Below are 20,926 nucleotides of genomic sequence, written 5' to 3'. Positions count from 1 at the left end.
CTGTCTTTGTGGGATAAATCCTGACTGGTCAGGTCCTATTAGTTTTGCTAGGAGGTCCGTCAACTTTGTTCATTGATTTTGTAATCGTGCCCTATGTTCTGAATGAGTTAAACAATTTAGTGACACGTATTGTTAGGGCATCGTGGTATCGATTGCAAAAACTAGCGGGGTTTCCGTCTGGTCCCGGGGCTTTATTTTTAGGTATAGATGTTATCGCTGTGATCACCTCTTCCTCCTGAATTTCCTCCTCCAGCCTGTCCCTCTCCTCTTGTGTAATACTTGATAAGGGGACCCTATTCAGGTAAGCCTCTTGCTTTTCCCTTTCCGGATTGTCGGTAGCATATAATGCTGTATGGTATTCACTAAACACCCCCAGGATTCCCTCATTGGTTGTTTCGTAACCACCTGTTTTCCCTTTCAGTTTCAATATCGTGCAGGACTAGGCTTTATCTTTTAATTGTCTAGCTAACACTTTGTCAGCTTTGTTGGCTTTCATGTAATAGTGTTGTTTCGTGAATAGTAACGCTTTTTCAGCTTATTTCATACAGTGCGTTTCTAGCTGATCTTGCATGTGTTTCAACGCCCTATGTAGGCTCTTAGTGGGGCCCTTAGTTATCTCTGCCAAAATCTTGCATATTTTTGCGTCTAGTTCATCTTCCCACTTTCACCTTTGCCTGTCTCAGTTTGCCTTCCTGACTATTAAATGTCCTCTTAGGACTGCCTTACAGGCGTCCCATACCGTTCCCGGGGCCAGTTGGTTGGGTTTCATTCTCAGAAAAATAGTTATCGATTTTGTCTTGTATCGAATTGGCCAGGGTAGAGTCTTGAATCAATTCTGACGGAAATTGCCACTTCCAAACTCACACCAACACCCCTCCCCCCCTCGTTCATCTGCATTGTTAGTGGGGCATGATCCAAGAGGAGATAGTTCCCAGTTCTACATCTTTTACCCTTCCCACTATACGAGTTGATACCCACATGTAGCCAATCCTTGACATCGACAAATGCACATCAGAGTAATATATGAAACAATTTGCCTGCCCCTTGACCGCTCGCCAGATGTCGTGAAGGGCCAAAGTGGTAATTTTTTGTTTAAGCAATTTGGATGGCGGGTGTATATGCTGAGTAGCATGTGAGCTCCTTTCTATTTCCATACCATGTTAAAATCTCCCGCCAATATAATGTTTCCCTTGGTGAAATGTTCCAGTTGAGACAGTGCTCCCCTCAGAAAGCCATCTTGACTCTTATTTGGAGCGTATAGAGTCGCTAATGTATACCTTTGGGTTCCCAGTGTTACGTTGAGGGAAAAGTAAATGTCCCGCTGGATTACTCTACTTTCAAGGACATTTGCCGACATCCTATCACTAATGGCGATGAGAACCCCGCTTTTTTATCCACTGCATTTGCTTGAAACAGATGGGAGTAGCCCCTTATCCTGAGCTTCCCTTTGTCTTTTTTCCTAATATGTTTTTCTTGAAACATCAGGCTATCTGGTTACGGCCCCTTCAAGAATCCCTCTATTTTCCTCTTTTTTACCAGGGACTTCATACCCCTTACATTGTGAGACAACATTTTAATATTCTTAATTTTAATTCTGTAACCACCTGTGACCTATTGACCCCTTTACCCCTTTCCTTTTTAGTGAATGTGACCTCCTCCCATCCGACATTTGTGTTCGTTCCTGCTTCATATGCCTCCCCCAACACCCGTGCCTCCCCCTTGCGCCTCCCTTGCCGCAACTTTTCCCTCATTCCCTGGGGAGGACCAAAGTTCCTAGAATCGCTGGGGGGGGGATTGCCCGACACTGTTGGCCCCCTATACAGCCCAGAGAAACATTGTGGGGATTGCTAAACCCCACTCTTAAGATTCCAACCAACACACCACTACCTCGTGGTCCACTAGGGCCTCCATCTTACTTGTATTTGCATGTTCTCTTCCCTTGCCTCATTTAAAGCGTCTTTGCCGTAATGCGGTTCTCCTCCATTAAAGTCCCCACACATCCTCAGATGAATTTCCGAGTGCATAGGTTGGATTGGAAATTGTTAATTTCCCTTTGTCACTTTTTGTCGTCAACTTCCTTTCCCATGGTTTCCGACCCTTCCTATTCTGCTATTTCGTCCTTCTGGTGATACTAGAAGACTTGCCTTCATCCTCTTGGATCTGCAGGATATGCATTCCTTCGTCACAGGTCTTTATTCGGTGTTGTCAGTACTCCCACCTGAAGAGCAGACCGAACGGGAATGTTCATTTGTATCTCACTTGTTTTTGCGCAAGAAATCGTACTACGAGGCCCATGGCACTCCTTTTTTGTAGTGCTGACTGGGCTAAGTCCTGATATAGATGAACTTCCGAGTCATTGATGTTATCGGGCCCGATGTCCTTGCTGCTCGCAAAAGTGTCTGAGTGTAAAAAGTGATTGCCGCCAATACATCTCTTGGTATCGTGCCCGGTTCCGCTCGTCACCAGCCGACCCCATGAATTCAATCGATACTGTTGGCTTCCTCCCCCTCCCTCGAGATGAGGTCTGCAAATAATTGTTGTGCTGTGGTTTTTAGATCTTTATCCTGCACAGATTCTGCCATATTTTGATCCGTATATTGGATCTATGGGAGCAGTTCTCCAAATCTTCACTTTGAATATCCAGATTGTGAGATAGTGTTGAGATATGTTCTAGCACCTCGTTGTTCTTTCTTGTGTCATCCGGCATTTCTTGTAACACTATTTCCGCTGTGTCCACCCCCTCCCCAAGCATGGCTACGTCAACCTTTACGTCCTGCAATGATTGTTTCAGATTTTAATTGGGTGAATTGTGCCTGAAATGTCGCCATAAATTGATCCTGAAATTCCTTAAAGCATATTTGCAAATCCTCTTTTTGCATCGCCATGTTCCCAGCTTCTCCGTTGGTTTAACGTTGCTTCTTGGGCTCCTCCTCCCCTTCAGCGGGCTGTGATGGTGTTCCGGCGGACCACAGTTTTTTAATGCTATTGTCTGTGTTTTTCTTTAGATTTCTTTGCCCCACCGTTGGTGTTTTCCCCTTGCTTTTGGACATGGTGTTGGTTTTACTGTCCTTTATCTGCTGCGTATCCTTTAGGTCTCTCCCCTCCTAGTCGTTTCCTAAGGTAGGTTCTGGGGTGAAATGGTCATGTATTGGACCTAGGCACGTTCTTGATCCCACCAGTCCTCATCATGACACGTGATGGTTATATTCCCGGGCGGCGTGCAGCATGGTTCTCGGGGGGGCACCTCTGTTTGGTATTTCCCCCCGTATGCTCCAGTTTGGTTGAGCTCCCCCCTCATGCCTGCCCGCTGAGTGTTAACCCGGATTTCCTGTGGATGTGAGCTTCATTTTGTTCAACGACAATGTGAGGTTGAGAGGAGGCTTTCCAAGGGCTCCTAAAGCATTCCTTTCCGGTCCCCCGCGCTTGCCGGTCCACCATCTTCCCTACATGACAAGGGTCCCGGGGGCCTACCTGGCCGCTTTTCTGGGGGGAGTCCCACTCTGGTTTCTGTCCTCTTCTTACGCCCTCCTCCATCTCTTCCGGCGCCTCTTTCCTGCGGCTCGCTGACTCCGACTGGCCTCTGATTAAGCTGGGAGTGGTTACCCCCTCTGCCCTGGTCTACCTTTGTTCCTCGATCTGTCTCCTGGGCTGGGGACTTGTTACTACCTCAAGGAGCGCTGGCTAAATAGGCTCCTTTCCCCCCTCTGCTTGCACTGCCGATACCGGGGCTAATGTTGCACAAACCCTCCCACTCGTCATGTGGAGGCTTGGATGTCGAAGTGCCTTTTGAAGGAGATGTACTCCGCCTCCCCTCGTCCAGCCTGTGCGCTTCTGTAAGGAAGACATGCTATCAACAGTAAGACAGTCACAAGTGACCACAGTTCAAGAGGGTTTATTAAATTTTTTTTAAAAAGGGTTTGAAAAATGCCTATCTAATCCTAAATCTACAGATGGGAGCAAGCTACGACCATTACATTAAAATAACGCAGTCCTCGTAGTGTCTTGCCAAAACAAAAGGGCTTATACTAATAAACATATTGCCAATCCTTACATCTAAATACAAATAGTTTGGGAAACAATGTTGTAAAAAGAAAGTAGTGTTCACAGAATGATATGTCAGGATGTTCAGGCCACTGGCCTCCCTTCCCCACGTTTTCAGCACAAGACAAAAGCGGTACACTCGAGCTTTAGCACAGTCTCTGGTTCTCCAGCATGAGGATACAGTTCAATAATCAGGGCCTTCTGTGCCCAAGTCTCTTGCCTTTCAAAGTCTTTTGCCTTTCAAAGTCTCTTGATTCAGAGGGCCTGATGCAACAAATAAACGTGAAGTTCCTTTTCACAAGTACCCAGTTTCTCAGGCGGTTCTCTATTAATCTTCGGATCCCCCTCAGCTGGGCTCAGATCCTTTCACCACAATGTTCGTACATTATTTATTTATGTAATTCCTCATAGACTGTTCTTTCTCGGGTGTCTGATGGTTCACCCCGGATTCCCCTCAGTCGGGCTCAGATATCGGATCCCCCTCAGTCGGGCTCATATTCCTTTTAACTTAACGTTCATAACTTTACACAAAATTGCTTTACCCAAAATATACAATTTCAACAACTATCGAAGTCTTTCGAAGGTGCACAGGGTTTTGCTTGACCCGTTGGAGGACCACTTTGATTTTACAATTTGTTATCACTCATCACATTTGCCTCCTTTTTAGCTGGATAGCACCCATGTGGTGCCGGACCACTCTGCCTACAATATTGTATCTTGGCTTCAAAGTTCAATCACTCATCCGCCGGTTAATTGTATTTGTGCCGCTTGCCACATATGTTTCATACACAGTTCTCTTCCGCTGTGATTATACAATGTTGCCACTTGCAACCTTGGCTTCAACACAGAGCGATCTGGTATCAGTCTCCCCAACTCACCGGCTGTGCTGACTTCACTGGCGATGCTTTGTTGTAGGAGCCAAGGACAGTACCACAGTGGCGAACAATTCCCCCTGCCTTGACTATCGACGCGGGAGAGCCCCGGGTACCTTTGACACACAGTACAGCATTCTTCATCCTCGATTCCTGGTCTTATGTTTCCTATTCTCAAAGGCTTCTGAAAGTAACAGTCTTTTGTAAAAAAGGTCAGGGGCACTTCCCTCCTTGCAATCCTCTTTGGTTGTGCCATCTTTCTCCTTGTATTAAACTGCCTTCTTGGAAATGATGCTTCCTTGTGAGCTTTGCCTTGCTCAGAGTGTGTTATTGTGCTCCGCCTTTTATCCATGTGGGGAAGTGTGATGGAAGTCAGGTGTGTGCAATGGTCAGTGATTGCCTAACCCTGCCTGACCATTGTATTGGGACATGTCAGGTATACTGCTCGGGTGTTAGTCAGTTTTCTCTCACAGTGATCTGTCAGTGAGAAAGTGTTTGTGTTGGGAAAGGGGAGAGGGTTGAGTTCCTCAGTATCCCACCTAGTAGGATGGGTAAAGGCGTTACAGGGAAGGGGATACTTACTGCGTCTCGCCATCCAGTGTCCCACTTCCACTCCCCGAGGACCCCTCCCCCAGGTGATCCTCCCGCACTGGCTCACCCATAGGAACTGGATCCAAAATCGATGGCCATGTCCGTGCCACATGGATGACAGATCCCCGGGGACAAGCGGGCGAGACACCTTCAGGTTTCTCACACTTCCCCTCAACCTGCCAAGTGCTGCACCACAATGTTTCATTCTGTGCCGGTGGGGGTTTGTTCCGCTTTGACGATCGCTTCGCATACAGAGGTGGAGGCGGCCCGTAAAGTCCCCTTTGCTGCCCGGCCCCTTGTACTGTCCATCTCGCTCCAGCTGTACCGTTGGTGAGGGGCTGTGCTGTGCCGAGTCCTGTTGTTCCATTCTCTGCTTCTTAGTAGGGGGGGTGTTTTGGTCCGCACTGCGTTTAGTTCAAGCCACGGGCAGATTTACCACATGACTCCTCATGGACACGCCGGCTTCATTCATTAGCTATATACTATGGCCCCGGGGGGACGGAGCGGTTCACGCACGTCCTGCTCCGTCAGCCGCCATCTCGGAATCACTGATGCATGCTTGTTAAAAGTGTCCTTTTGTGCAGTTGTTCAGTGTTATAAAGATTATTTTGTATTATTTTGGTTTTTACAAGGCAACATTCTGTGTAGTGTGAATCATGTGCTCCTGCAGCAGCCTTTCTGCATAGAGACCACCTTTCAATGACATTTTGGGAGTCCAGGTGTGCTGCCCCCTGTGGCAGTACCTGGAATGCCCAGCAGTGTGTAGAGAATGGGAGAGGTTGCCCAGCTAAGAGCTGTTTTCAGATGCACAGTTCAAATATAGTTGATCTGCTCCCCCCTTCACTTCCTTTCTCCTGAGTACAATCTGCCACCGCATTCTGGCTCTGCCAATTCTGGCTCTGGTGCACAAGGTAGCTTCCTTCGGAAACTCTTTCATTATTTTAGCATCCTGCCTTGCGCAACTACTATGTGATGGTCATTGCACTAAAGTGCTGTTTTTATCTTCTTTGTCAGCACTTTGCACTGGGATGCAGACAATCCTGGCAGTCGTGATCGTCTTCCAATTCCAGGATTTTCTGAGTGTTTCAATCCCAAATTATGTGTTCTGAGTTTATTTCAACATGGTCTATCATTTCAGTGTTGAGGGCGAATGGTTACTGAAGGGCAACCGTCTTGCACACCATTCCAACATGAATTTTTAATGTCTATTTATCTGAGGAACCCACAAAAATTGTGAATTCTTTTCAAACTGACTTTTCCCCATGTATATGCGGTTTATCTTGTTTCTATCATGCTGTTTAATTTTAGCAATAATTTACCCCATTCTGAAATTAGACCATATATTGATCTTTTGGACAATGGTATTTTTCCCGGTCTTTTAGATCAACATAATTTTGAACGAAACGTTTTTTTTATTTTTCTACTAGAGTGCTCTCCCCGTAAACGTCTACTTAGTCGCCAAACTATTGTTCCTTCCAAAGTGACAGAAATTAACATGATGGAGGACATGGATGACACTTGCAAGCCAAAAACTGCCCCAGAAAGGTGAGTATCAAAAAAAGGTGCATCTGTGTTGTACAACCTTTGTGACTTGTATCGAACATGTATTTATTTCAATGTGAATGTAATTGATTTCTTTCACAAATCAAGGATTCCTCTCCTTAAATCTCCCAACTTTTAAAGGTTGAGTTCTGAGGACCCATGATAGCCCTGATTCAGATAGGCCAATAGGTTGTGCCTTTGGTTTATTGATTGCCTCATTGGTGGCCCTGACTTTGAGACCCTCCTGTTTTTAGCATTACTGCCAAGCAGTTACTGTTGGATGATTAGCCTGCGTGGAACATGGCTGCCTCTCAAAAGCTGTGCCCCAGCCTACGTAGGGAAATAAATTGGATGAGTATTTGAAATGCCCTACTGTTGCTAGACATTGGTTTCTGCACTCCCTTTAGCAGGATTAGATTCTGGTTCTGGGAGCACAGCCTGGGCAGAATCATATGAATCATTGGTAGAATTGGGTACTTGGTACACTTCCTACTTGTGTACACACACACATTTACAAAGGAGAATATTACTCAATATGTTTTTTCGAATTGTATCAATTTTTCATGGTGCCTCACAAAGAGTTTTTTTTTTTAGATATTGTGAAGTAACATTAACAAATGTTGATGGCGAGAAGAAACCTTTAGAACTTTTTTGTGGTAAGCCTTTAACAAACAACCATGCCTTCCTTTCTGGCGATCTCCGCCAAGTCAAAGTCTTGCGAAGAAGCTCAACGGGATAGTATGTTGTCCTTAGAGAGACAGCAGGTTCTAATTGAAACTGTAGAATTGTAGGTCTTCTGTTTTCTATAGTGACAAATCAAGTCACATGCCCCCATGTCAACAATGAAATCTTAAAAGGCTGTAAGACTGTTGTCCAGTGAGTCGATTCATTCACCCACGGTTATTGTAAAGACTACAAGAAATAAATCCAATAAGTCTTTCTTTGCCTTATTGTCTGTTCACGATTGCCCACCCTCTGTGTCTTTTGCTACTAATAACCACAATTTGGGAAAACATTTAATTTAACCACTTTGTTACGTGTGAAACATCTTTAATAGTTTACACAATTAAATATCCCTGCAAGAATTGGCATGTGGGTGGGTCCAAGGGGAAATGGAAATAATGTACCACAGAGTATAAAATAAACATATGTATCAGGATTGGTAAGTTACGTGTCGCTAGAGGTTTTATTGAAAACAACCACACTGTAAGTCAATTGAATTTTCAAGTACTAGGACACGCCTCATAGTGCATGATCCTGCGCTGATATCAAGACAGAGCGTGTGAGCGAGAATTTTCATTTCTGTGCCAATTCCCGTTATCCTTAGAGACCCCCAGCTCTTTTGCTAGATTTAGGGCGTTTTAATGGTTACTCCTGAGTGAGTGGGATGTTTTTGTCACTCTCTCATGTGTTTTTCTGACTATGATTTTCCATGTTCCTTACTATTTTATGGAGTCTGGAAAACTCCATAGGCATCTGCTTTTGCATTGTGACACACGGCACCTTTTGTGCAGTGACACTGAGAAGTCCCCTGGACTTCTCTCAATGTTTCACCACATTTTCCTAGATGAACTATGTTCCCAAGAATGGTAAAATGACCCCTGCCTTACTTACCTTTACTTTATAGGTCCAGCACACACCACCCTATGTGGAGTGCTGGGGGGTTACATAGTAATTCCTTTAACCCATTTTTCATGTAACATTTTGTTACACTACCTCACTTGAATGGCTGGTGGCAGTGGTTCCCTTTTTTACTACCTAGTGACATGTATCTGCAGGTTGATACCTCGACTGCAGTGCTGCAGCCAAGGGTGACCATTTTCCCAAAATGGCTCATGTCTTCTTTCTTTGCCATTTCTTTTTAGTTAGTTTCTTCTAGGCTTTTACTCTGTTGTTTGCATCAGGTTTGAGCCCTGCGTGTAGTTTGTCTTTGGTGGGCTTCAGCCCTGAAGCCCACCCAGGCTCCAGTGTGTCTGGAAAGGTAGGAAGTGAGGGAGGGTCCCAAAACGTCCCTGTCCTTTGTCTCTAGGTGTGCCTGAGTGAAGCCAGTTCCACCAGCCCTAGGCTGTCTGATTGACAGCCTAGGGCTGTGAATGAATGGGAACTTGCATAAAAAGTGAGGTTTTTGGAACTAGAAGTAGAGTCGACCACTGGAGGACAACATCCGAAGAAGAAGATGAGAGAAGACGGCAGCAGCAACCTCCTGGACCGCAAAGTGCCCGGTGAAGCTCTGCAGCTGTGCTGACCCCGTTTTCGAATCGACAGGGAAGACCTGTAAAGGACGACTGCCTCCCTTAAGCTGATGGGACCAATTAGCTCCTTCGCATCCTAGGCCGCGTGCACTCCTTCGCATCCTAGGCCGCGTGCGCTCCTTTGCATCCTAAGCCGCGCGTGCTCCCTCGCATCTTATGCTGCATGCGCTCCCTCGCAACTCTAGGCCGCATGCACCCCTCTTACTTAGGCTGCGTGCAACCCAGCGCATTTTAGGTTGAGTTGCCCCCTTGGAACTGAGGCTGTGTGCGCTCTCTCTCTACTAGGCCGTGCATATCCCTCCTTCTCTTAACCGCTGCACTCCCCGCATTCCCCTCAGGCCCTCTCCCCCCCCCACCCTTATTGTGTACAGTTCTTGTCATTTTTGTTTCTCCATGTTGTTTGATTACATTGTACTGCCTGTATCCCTGCTGTGTTCATTCTTTACTTCTAGGTTCCTTTGGCGATTGACTTTTGTCTATGTATTGCATCTGATTTTCTGTCTGTTGTTCTGTCCTCTGTGTGCCCCTACTCCTTCCTTGTTCCCCCGACCCTAGTGTTTCCCCCGCCTGCCTGCTTCCCAGCGCTCTCCCCTTGCCCCTCCCTTCTTCCACCCCATTCGTCCTCTCTGCACCCTCTATGGTGCTCTCTGTCTCACCTATCTTCTTTAACTGCTTTTCTATCGACTATCCTATCCTTCTCACCAAGTCTGGCAGGAAGAAGCTCAAAAGGGACATCCTGGTCTCCAACCCTGGCCTCCCTATCGCTGATACCTATACCCGTGCTGCCTCCAGACAGACCATTACCGACATCCTCTTTGTCGTTCCCTCTCCAGGCCTATGGACCTCCATATGGTCTCTGTTCTCTCTCCTTTTCCCCCTAAATCCATTAATGGTTGCACCCGGTGGGAGGCCCTCTTGGCCCCCTTCCACTTCTCCAAGACCATCATTAATGTCTACCGAAACGGTACCGTCTTGGTCCAAGGCCCTCAGGCCATCCTCCTCCTTTTTTATAGACGCTTCTTGAGCCTTATCAACTTCCTTTCTTCTCCTGCTGTCCCTTCTTTCCCCGCTTTGTCTCCTCTGCCGCCTCCATCCTCTGCCACCTCTACGGCTGCCTATGCTGCTTCTCCGGCCACCCTGGTGCCTCCTTCCTCCGCCACTCCTCTGGCACCCAACTCCTCCTCCCTGGCTACCTTGCCTTCTCCTCCTTCCTCCTCTGCCCATTCTCAGGCACCTGCAAGACTTTTGTAGGGCGTACCTCTGACCTGTACTCCTCCACGGAGGTCCTTCAAAGGAGGCAACCTGCTCCACATTGCTACTCTCAAGTTTCGCTCAGCTGTCAAACACTCCTCTGACATCTGCCACCTCCTGGAAGAACTCGATTTGGATGTACTCGGTCTGACCGAGACTTGGTTCACGGTCCGCTCTGTCACAAGCTTTGACACTCTCCTTCCTGATGGCTTCAAGATCCTCTCCGAACCCAGAACCAACTGGCCCAGTGGTGGTGTAGCCTTGATCTTCCCAGAGTAGATCCCTGCTTCTATCATTCCTATGCAGGACTACTACTCCTTTGAATGCCTGGTCTGCGGGCTCTCTATGTCTCCTGGCCTTTCTCTCACTGTGGCCACTATCTATAGGCTGCCCGGCCAGGCCTCCACCTTCCTCTCTGAGTGGGCGGACCTCTCCTCCTCCCTCCTCGCCTCTACCTCTCAACTTCTCCTCCTCGGAGATCTTAACACCCACCTGGATGCTACCTGCCCTTCTTAAGGACTCTTTCGCAACGTCTGCAACTCTCTCTTTCTCTCTTTTCTTCCCTCTTGCCTGACTCACTCTGCACGGCACACTCTCGATGTTCTGATCACCTTAGACCCCCCCCCCTCTCCAACCCTCTCACCACTACTATCTCCTGGAGTGATCACTTTCTCCTTTCCTCCCACCTCACTCTTTCTACCCCCGGACCAAGCCGACTACAGCACTGCCACCTACCTTCTCGGTTATCTGACCCATGAAGCATGTGTTAGGTGAGGCTTTCACCGCTACTTTCTCTCCTCCTTCTCCACCTTTGGTTGACTCGCATCCTGACACAGCTCTATCTAACCTTCATCTCTCTATCTCTAACACTCTTGATGTACTTTCCTCTGTCATGAGGATCCGCTTGAAGCCCAAATCCAAGTGCAACTCGTGGTACGACTTCAACCTCGTCACCCTCAAGCGCAAGTGCAGGGTGGCTGAGAGGAAGTGGAGGGCATCAGGTGTACCCTTTCACAAACTGGCCTGCCGCCTGCTCCAAAGGCAATGCAATACCCAAAGGGAAACTCAAAAGCAGTTAGGAACAAATGAGTTTAAGAAGTCAAAACAAGGAGGTTTGTCCCCAATTGAACCATTCAAAACCTATTAATGGTTAAAGTTATTTGCCCACACAATGAATGAGGCTACAGACAGTTGTGAGCTAAGTCAGAACAAATTAGTTGTGACATAGAAAGAATAGCCTCATTCATTGTGTGGCCAAAGGCAATACAGACTCTCTGTCCTCACCAAGACGAGAGCCCACATCCAAACCTGTGTCTCTGCGGCATCTAACAACTTGGCCAAATTCTTCCAATCCTGGCCAATCCTGCTGCAGTCCCTACCTCTCCTGTTCCCCCCCAGGCCCTCTTTACGGCCTTGGCTTCTCACTTCATCACTAAAACTCAGCACATCCTGTCCACCCTCTCTTCCTCTTCATGCTCCTCCTCCACTCCTGACCCGCCTGTGGCCGTCTCTCCTCCTCCCTTCGCTTCCTTTCCCTTGTTCACCCAGACAATGTTTCTAGACAAGTGCGATCTATGGAAGTCTCGTCAAAACAGGTTCTCCCCTATTCATCCAGAACCATCAAAGACCACATAGACACCCTTGCTCCAGCCTTGGCCGATTTCTGCAATCACTCCTTTGCCGCTGGAACCTTCCCCTCCCCCTTTAAGCACTCTCTTGTGCACCCCCTCCTAATGAAGCCCTCTGCCGATCCTTACTCTCTGGCTAACTATCATCCGATCTTCACTAATTTCCTGGGCAAACTCTAGGAAAAGCTGGCCATCTGCACACTGGATCTGTTGGTTGTCTCCACGACCACCAGTCTGGCTTCGGAGCTGCCAGAAGCATGGAAACTGCTCTCCTGAACACCTATGACGACCTGCTCTCTAACCTTCCTACTGTCCTCATTCTCCTCGATCTTTCTTCTGCTTTTGATACGGTCAGCCATGCCATCCTGCTCAATCGCCTCCATGATAACCTGAGTATCACTGATCAAGCCGTGGCCTGGCTGACCTACTTTCTCACTGAACGGCCCTCTCAGGTCCAACTGGGGTCTTTCCTCTCTTCTATCCCTCTCTCTGATTGTGGTGTTCCCCAGGGTTCTAACCTTTCTGCATGGCTTTTCAACCAACACCTGATATGATATATATGATATTATATGATAGGATTATTTATATATATATACCGCCTATACACAATGTGTTTCAAAGCGCTTCAAGGCAAGGGGGGGGGGGGCAAGGGAAAATACAATGACATTCTTACAGGCCATGAACAGTAAGGATATGAAATTAACTATAGTATTCGGCCTGACGACATTTCAGATAGTGCAAGAGCTAAGACATAGATAAGGAAGGGAGGGGGAGAGTCGGAAGGAAATGGAATCAGATAGGCGACTACCGTACTAGGCCTGACGACGTTTCTGGTAGAGCCGGAGAAAAACAAAAGGTGAGGGAGATGGGTGCAGAAAGGGAGGGGAGGAACAAAACAAGCAACTATCGTACTAGGCCTGACAACATTTAAGATAGTGCTTGAGGGGTGCGGGAAACAGTAAGGGGACGGGGGGAGGAGACAGACGAGGTTGCTATCATAGTAGGTCCAGGGACAATTCTGATAGAGTAAGTGCATAGGAAAAAGTAAGGGGAGGAGATAGGAAAAGGGAGAGGAGGAGAGAACAGAGAGTAAGCAGTCAAAAAGAGGGGAGAAGCAAGAGGAGAGAGCAAACACAATTGCAGAAGTCAGTAACACAATGTTGCAAGCCAGGGTAACATATGAAGTTGGGAACAGCATGATTCAGGGCCACCATGAGTACAAGATGCAAAGGAAGTCCAGCATGAGACTTGAGAAAGGGTGACGTACTGCGAATCAATGAAGTCCATAAAATTCAAATCCAGCATTTGCCATAAGACGGTGATGGTGAAACCAGAATGTTTCAGGCCAAACTCCTGCAGAAGTAGGCGGGAGGGGAGTGTGTGGGGGAGCTGGGTAGAAGAATCAAGCAAAACAAGCAACGCCTGTGTACGAGAAGGGGGGGGCACAAGGGAACATCACAGGGGGATCAGAGGGTTGGGGATGGCCTGTGGGGACAGAGCGAGTAAACACATGTTGGTGCATGCTTACCTGCTGTCTGAGCAGGGGGATCGGGCCCTGGGCTCCTGGTCTGAACAGGTCCAAACCAGAATTGCCCTTTTCTTTGTCTGCCCTTCACTTCGGAAGCCCGGGCGAGAGACGCCTTTGATCTAAGAGTTAAGAGCATGAAGAAAGAGGCAGGTCTAAGAAGGTGGGTGGTGCTTAGGCCAGGTGACCAAGATCCACTTGCACCTGCTCCCCAGCTGCAAAGGAAAAGTGGCTGGAGGGCTCCTTAAGTAGAGAAAAAAGCGGCAAGCAGGAAGGCACCAGGTGGGCAGGGCTTAGGCGAGGTGACCTAGATCCACTTGCACCTGCTCCCCGGCTGCAAAGGAAAAGAGGTTGGAGGGCTCCTTAAGTAGGGAAAAGAGCGGCAAGCAGGAAGGCACCAGGTGGGCGGGGCTTGCTAAGTGGCTCCTGTTGCCCACTGCATCGCTGCTTTCTGCTCCAACTTTCAGTATTTTGCGGATGACACACAGCTCTCTTTCAGGCTCCCCTCGGCCACCTTTACTCCTTCTCTCATTCCAGATTGTCAGACCGCAATTCAGGAATGGTGTGCCGCCAATGATCTCTCCCTTAATGCCAGTAAGACTGAGATCCTCCTTATCAGAACACCAGCTCCTTGCTTTCCTCTCTCTCTCGGGCCACCACTCTGGGCCCTCTTCCTGCTCCTACCTGTGAGGCTAAGAAACTTTTGGTCATCTTCGACTCCACCCTCTCTTTCTCTCCTCACATGTCTGACATCTCTAAGAAGTCAAACTATCAGCTGCACCTCCTCAGAGGTATTCTTTCTTTCCTCACTTTCCCCCAGAAGCTCACTGCCCCAGAGCTCTGGTCCTGTGTCCTTGGCCTCAAGCCCAGGCATCGTATCTCTCCAGCTCTGAAATCTCTTCATTGGCTACCAGTGCCGACAAGGATCAAGTTCAAGACTCTCTGCATTGTCTTCAAGGCTCTCTGGATCCTGGGACCGCACTATCTCCAACTCTCTCTTCCTAAACATCTCCCTTCTCGAGCTCTCCGCTCATTCACCTACAACTCTCTGAGGGTCAGTCGCTTTTCCAAGCAGAGAGTTGGGGCAGATCTCTATCTTCGGCTGGGGCCTCCCTCTGGAACAGCCTGCCTGTCTCGCTCAAACTTGAGCAGAACCACCTTTGGTTCCGCAACCAACTCAAGACCTTCCTCTTCGCTTCCGCTTTCTCTCTTCCTCTGCTCTGCTGACGTCCTAACTGCTCCACGCACTGGTCACCTGGCCACCCTCTGAACTTGGGCCCAGGCTCCTGCTTGCCCAGCTGCACTTCGCACTGCCTCTTGGCTCCCCCATCACTTGTGGTCTGTATCTGCAACGCTACAGTCCCTTCTCTCTACACTTATGAACCATCCGTTGGCTGCACTTTCTGATTTACCTGCACTGAGCCACCCACTGGTTGCACGTTTGAGTTGCCTGCACTTCTCCCTCTCCTAACCCCCTCAGCACTTCTCCCCTTCCACTTCCCTGAATGACACAAGGCCTAGTAATATTGTTGTTTTGTCCTACCTCTGTTTCTCCCGCCTTGTCTTGTCGCGCCTAGAAACACTTGTGTACAGGAGCATTATAAATGCCATATCATATAATAGAAGCCATCACAAACCTGGCCATCCGACACGACCGTGCATTACGCCCCACCTACCCTGGAACCACAGAATAAGATGCAAAGCTTCACCAAAATATCAGAAGAAAAATTCCTCAAGCTGGTGAAACAAAGCAGGCTCCCCAATGGGCCCCCGCACACCAGACATCTATACATCATTCCTTACAGAGAGCACACCATTGGAATGCCACAGAAACCTCTTCAACCAATCGCTCTCAACAGGGAGAGTACCACTCCTCAAGGATACAAGGGGCGATGTGGAAGACCTCTCTAACTGCAGACCAATATCAAACATTCCCTATCTGGCAAAACTACTAGAGACTTTTGTCTCCGAACAAACACTGGAACACGTAGAAAACCACCAACTATTGGACCAGGCAGAAGTTGGCTTAAGACCCATGAGAGGGACAGAGACAGCACTTCTCTCTATCTGGGATGACCTAAAGACCAACGCAGATTCCAACACAAACTCGGCACTGAAACTACTCAACCTCTCTGCAGCGTTTGTCAGAGTCAGCCACAACATCCTCATCCAGAGACTGGAATAAATCGGGATCATCGACACTGCACTGCTCTGGATAAAATCTTTCCTATCTGAAATAACAGAAACAGTATGGCTAAATCCATTCAAATCCATGCCGCTGGACCCCACCTCTGGAGTACCAGAAGGATCTTCCCTATCCCCTCTCCTCTTCAACATCTACATGACTCCACTAATCAACCTCATCAAAAGGCACAGCCTCACCTGCTACAGGTATGCCGATGACACCAAAATCATCTACAAAATCAGAAATGTACAAGAGGAGAACACAACACTAGACTGTCTCAAAGAACTGTACGAATGGATGAACACAAACAGCTTCAAAGTCAACCCGGGCAAGACGGAAATCGTGATTATATCCAAAAACCAAGGAAACAACCAATACAACCCATGGCCCGCAGAACTAGGAACAGCGCCCACGCCATCCAAAATTGTTGAAAACCTTGAAATCCTAATGGACAACCAGCTAACCCTAGAACCACAAGTAGACTCAATAATTAAGAAATGCTTCTTCCACCTGCACACGATCAAAAAGATTCTACTGTTCATCTCCTTCACGCACAAAACACTGGCCATCATCTCCTTCATCCTGTCCAGGACAGACTGCGCCAACAGCCTATACCTCGGAATGCCGAACTTTCTTTTGAAGAAACTGCAACGTATACAGAATGCAGCGGACAGACTTCTGCCCAAACTCTCACGAAGGGACCACGTCACTCCAGCGCTAAAGATGCTACATTGGCTGCCAGTCCAAAAACAAATTACATTCAAAACAATGTGCATAACTCAAAGAGCAATCCACGGCCAAAGAGCAGAATTCTTGCAAAAGAAAATCACCATTGACCAGCCGACCAGAACACTCAAATCCAGTGATGACATCCGCCTGGAACCTAAACCATAAGCAAGAAAAAACCTGGTGGATCCGCATTCTCTTGCCTAGCTGCAGAAATGTGGAACTCCCGCCTGAGAGAAATACAAAACATGAAGGACCACCTTTAATTATAAAAACTCCTAAAAACCTGGCTCTTCAACTCAGAACCGGACAAAAACGACCACGACCCACAGAATGAACACACAAATGGCAAGACGGGGGACTAGGCCAGGCCACAATGAAGTGCAGGGAAGTAGAGAGACCTCCGAATGGGAGGGAGAACCAGGTGCACCCCTTCAGATAGAAGGCCTTACTGGAAACTAAGGAGAGAGATAGGAGTGTCTTAAGTTGAACCATATATAGAGGGCATTAGAATTGAAGAGGAAAGAGTGGCGACTGAACAGATAAACCACAGGGCACAGGGAGTTCAAGAGCACAGGGTAGAGGCCCCCCCAGGGGCCCAGGGTTTGCGATGGTGGCTGCACACCAGGCTATGGCAAGGGATACAACGGCGGTGTAGAAATCCATCAGTCAGAATATAAGAAGGAGACCGCTAGCACTCCACAAGGCAGAACACTGACAGCAATATGTGCCAATGGTGGCCAAAACTGAGGGGGTACGCTAAATTATCACCACTAACCAACCCTACTAAAAAACTCAACCCTCTGCTTGCACCTCTCAAACTCTAAACTCTAAACAAAACACACCCATACCTCTACAGCACAACAAACCGCACACACTTCACTACACTGCAACAGCGCAACAAACCACCCATAGCCACGCACAACAGCACATGACAACTACCGAACAAAAATTCACACCTATGTGCTCTAGCACCTTGAAGCATCTCTTGTGCTAGATGGAATTACCAATAAAGATATCAGACCAAAAACCAGACCGACTCAAAGAATATGGCAAAGTACTACTTTATTCTCAATTTAATAAAGCAGGGTCAACTAACAAACATCGGACTGATGCTTGTACACTCACACACACACTTGATTACACAGAGGTCTCATACCCCAATATGATTAGAGGAACATATCTACTTATAGAATACATGGGGGTTAGTACACCATTAGCTGTCTCTTATCTGTGAGGCATGCCTCGAACTACTTCTAAAAACTTATAATACTGATTATAGCGAACAAAATGGCAGCAGATTGGTCTATGGAACATTGTATAGAATGTTGCCCCATAGACCCACTGATTGGTTGGCATTCTCACCCAACCTCGGACCTCCGACTCGGCTAGCAGCACATAAGTGATACGAAACCCAGAATCACGTCGGACAACTCCCAACTTTTCCAATTAGTCCCTGATCTCTCATCAGGCCAGCCATGAACCAACGTTTCCCGTCTATAGTTGACCTTGTAGCCTGCTCTCTGTTCTGGGACATTCAAGGGAGTGTAAGCACATCACTATCTTGATCCGAGGCTTAATGAATAGCTGCTATTTGATTTAATTATGAGTGTCATTGCTCCTCTTGGCCTTTAGAGACCTGCTCACTCCATCTTGTATACACTACACGTTTATATATATAAATACTTGGCTCCCGCAGATGTTTTTGTCTTCTTTATTCTAAGAGAAATATGTCTCGTCCATGGCTTATCTGTCTGCCTCCCTTCGTGCTTTGCAGCTATTCCTTAAAAAGAGCATCCTTGATCACAAAGCCCATATAGACTCCTCTTTGTTTTACCCACAAAGCTATTCTTCCAGCGTCTCCTGACTCTTCAACCGTGATCTATTTTTGAGGTAGCTGAATTAAATCTTAACCCGACGGCATCCATTTTCCAATTATGGCCGTCTTAGACACGTTATAAATACTCTATAGCAAGCCTCTCTATGTCTTTCCTAACTTGCGTTACTGCATATTTACACTTATTTGTCAGAAAGTTACTTTGTCTTCTTTTGCCTTCATTATTACTTTATCATTTTGTACGTTTCTCTTGTCACTTCAGTTACATCGTCACTCTTAAGTATTTTCATATTGTTTCAGTATGTCTTCGTACATCTTCTTTTTGACATCACTCTGCCCTGATCAGGTTTCACTCAGCGCTCCATGATATCTAATGGTACTTGCTGGCATCCTTTCACACTTTCAGCGCAAGGGTACATTCGGTACAGCTGCCTGAGTGCATATCGTCTCTCATACGCTCAATGCATGGGGTCCCATACAGAGCTCTTCTACTGTTCCAATATGACCGCGGTGAGGGTGTGGGATTTAGGGATAATGCATCCAACCGCTCCTCTACCCCTAAACTCAGCGAACAGTGTAAACTGAACTGAACTGAAGCTGACAACAGCACATCACAGCTCTCTTATGCTTTTCCCCCACTCAGTCCTACTATTCTTACCCTCTTGCTTTTCAGATCTTCCAGAGCGCCAGTGGACCACTCAGGTGGTTATAGTACGCAGTATAAATATCCTTTAGCATAACATAACATATTTAGCACACTGTTTACAGATGAGTTAGATGAATGGCCAAATATTTCAGCAGCCTTATTTCCTCACTCTGATCCCATTCATGCAAACTTTCTACCACCCTTCAGACCATGCTGGCCCCCATCCAGGTCTCGCAAAATCTACTAGACCACTCACAAGTAGATTTTATGCAAGGCGAGTACCATTTGCACAGTACTAGACCTTGCTGGCAAATATGGGGATGTTTGAAATCTTTCTTTGGCATTTACTGTAGGCAAACTGTAGGCAAACTTCACTGAACACTGATACAATTCAACAGATTGAGTATTCTGACTACCGACTTTGATAAAATAGCAGAAGCCCTTGGCAAATCAAAAACTGGACTCTTGGAAGTGAGTGAAGACAAAAGAAAAGTCTGAAGATCTCCAGTTAAACCTCTACCTGAAGTAACAGAAGAATGCAAAAATGCTGTTAAGAACCAATCTGTCTATGTTGTAAGTAATAGTCAATAGGACATCAATTGAAAAAGTGGGATTTCTGGTCTGTCTGCAGGTGGTGACCTGGATTTGGATTTAGAAGCCCAGTGGCACTCTACAAAAAGGCCCTTCCCCATCTGTTTTCCCAGCAAGATATTAAGAATGGGTTACATTTTGTGGAGAAAAGAAGTAATGGCTGAGAAGGCCTACTGTTAACAATCTGTTCATGTTCAGTAGAACTTATAGATGCCACATCACTGGGAGCAATTTCATGCCTTTTTCAACAAATGTTATGTTACATCCACCAGGCAACCCTGCCCCCATAGCGACCAACCCAACGCCTGCAACCACCATACAACCAACATTCCAATCCTTTAGTCCAATAACACCATACCAATTTCTCAAACTTCTATCTATCTGCCCGCAAACCGTCCGGCTTTCCGCTAGACCCTTGCTCGGCAACAACCCTCAAAGAAATGTTCGCTTCCACCTGCGCAGGAGAACATGCACGATCCATCATAAATGACTCCCTTTCCTCAGGTATCTTTCCTGACGCATTCAAAACGGTTCATGTCAAACCTCTAATAAAAAAATCCTCCCCCCGACCCTCTCGTGCCCAAAAACTACCGCCCCATCTCAAACACCAGGTGACTTGCCAAACTCATTGACCGAACCGCCTACTCCCAACTAAATGTCTTTGTCGAAGCCAATAATCTCCTAGACCCTGCATAATCAGGTTTCAGAGCCTGTCACAGAACTGAAACCACCCTAACCTCAACCTGGGACGACCTTAAAATGACGGCAGACTCCGCGGGATGCACCGCATTAATCCTTCTTGACCTATCCGCCGCCTTCGACACAATCAATCACTCAATCCTCCTTCACCGCCTCCACTCCCTAGGAATTTGTGGAACCGCTCTTAAGTGGATAGCCTCATTCCTCAAAGATAGTTACCAAATAACGATACTCTCCTCGTATTCCTCCCAAGCCCGACCTGTCGATACGGCAGTCTCACAAGGAGCATGCCTATCTGCCCTCCTGTTCAACCTCTACTTGATCACCCTCCCACCAATAATTCGTTCACACAACATCCTGTTTTACAACTACGCTGATGACACTCAACTCATTCTAAAACTCCTGAACTCAAAACCCAACTGCTGACCTGACCTCGCCTCCTGCCTCCTTGACATAGAGCTCTGGATGACCCAAAGCCACCTCTTGTTAAACCTCTCCAAAACTGAAATCATGGTATGTGGCAACTCTGAACTTCTCCCA

General features: G+C 47.2%; 1 protein-coding gene across 1 annotated transcript in view; it reads left to right on the top strand.

Moving 5' to 3' along the window:
- The window catches only part of CCDC81 (coiled-coil domain containing 81), a 794,710-nt gene that overhangs the window by 311,526 nt on the left and 462,258 nt on the right, over nt 1-20,926 (top strand). Inside the window, exon 7 of the mRNA XM_069639737.1 lies at nt 6,932-7,049. Within this exon, the coding sequence (XP_069495838.1) occupies nt 6,932-7,049 (118 nt within the window). The remainder of the gene's footprint in view (nt 1-6,931; nt 7,050-20,926) is intronic.

Source organism: Ambystoma mexicanum, chromosome 7q (genome assembly GCF_040938575.1).
Source record: "Ambystoma mexicanum isolate Mex_15411 chromosome 7q, UKY_AmexF1_1, whole genome shotgun sequence".
Classification (NCBI taxonomy): domain Eukaryota; kingdom Metazoa; phylum Chordata; class Amphibia; order Caudata; family Ambystomatidae; genus Ambystoma; species Ambystoma mexicanum.
This window is presented reverse-complemented; position numbering and strand designations above follow the sequence as displayed.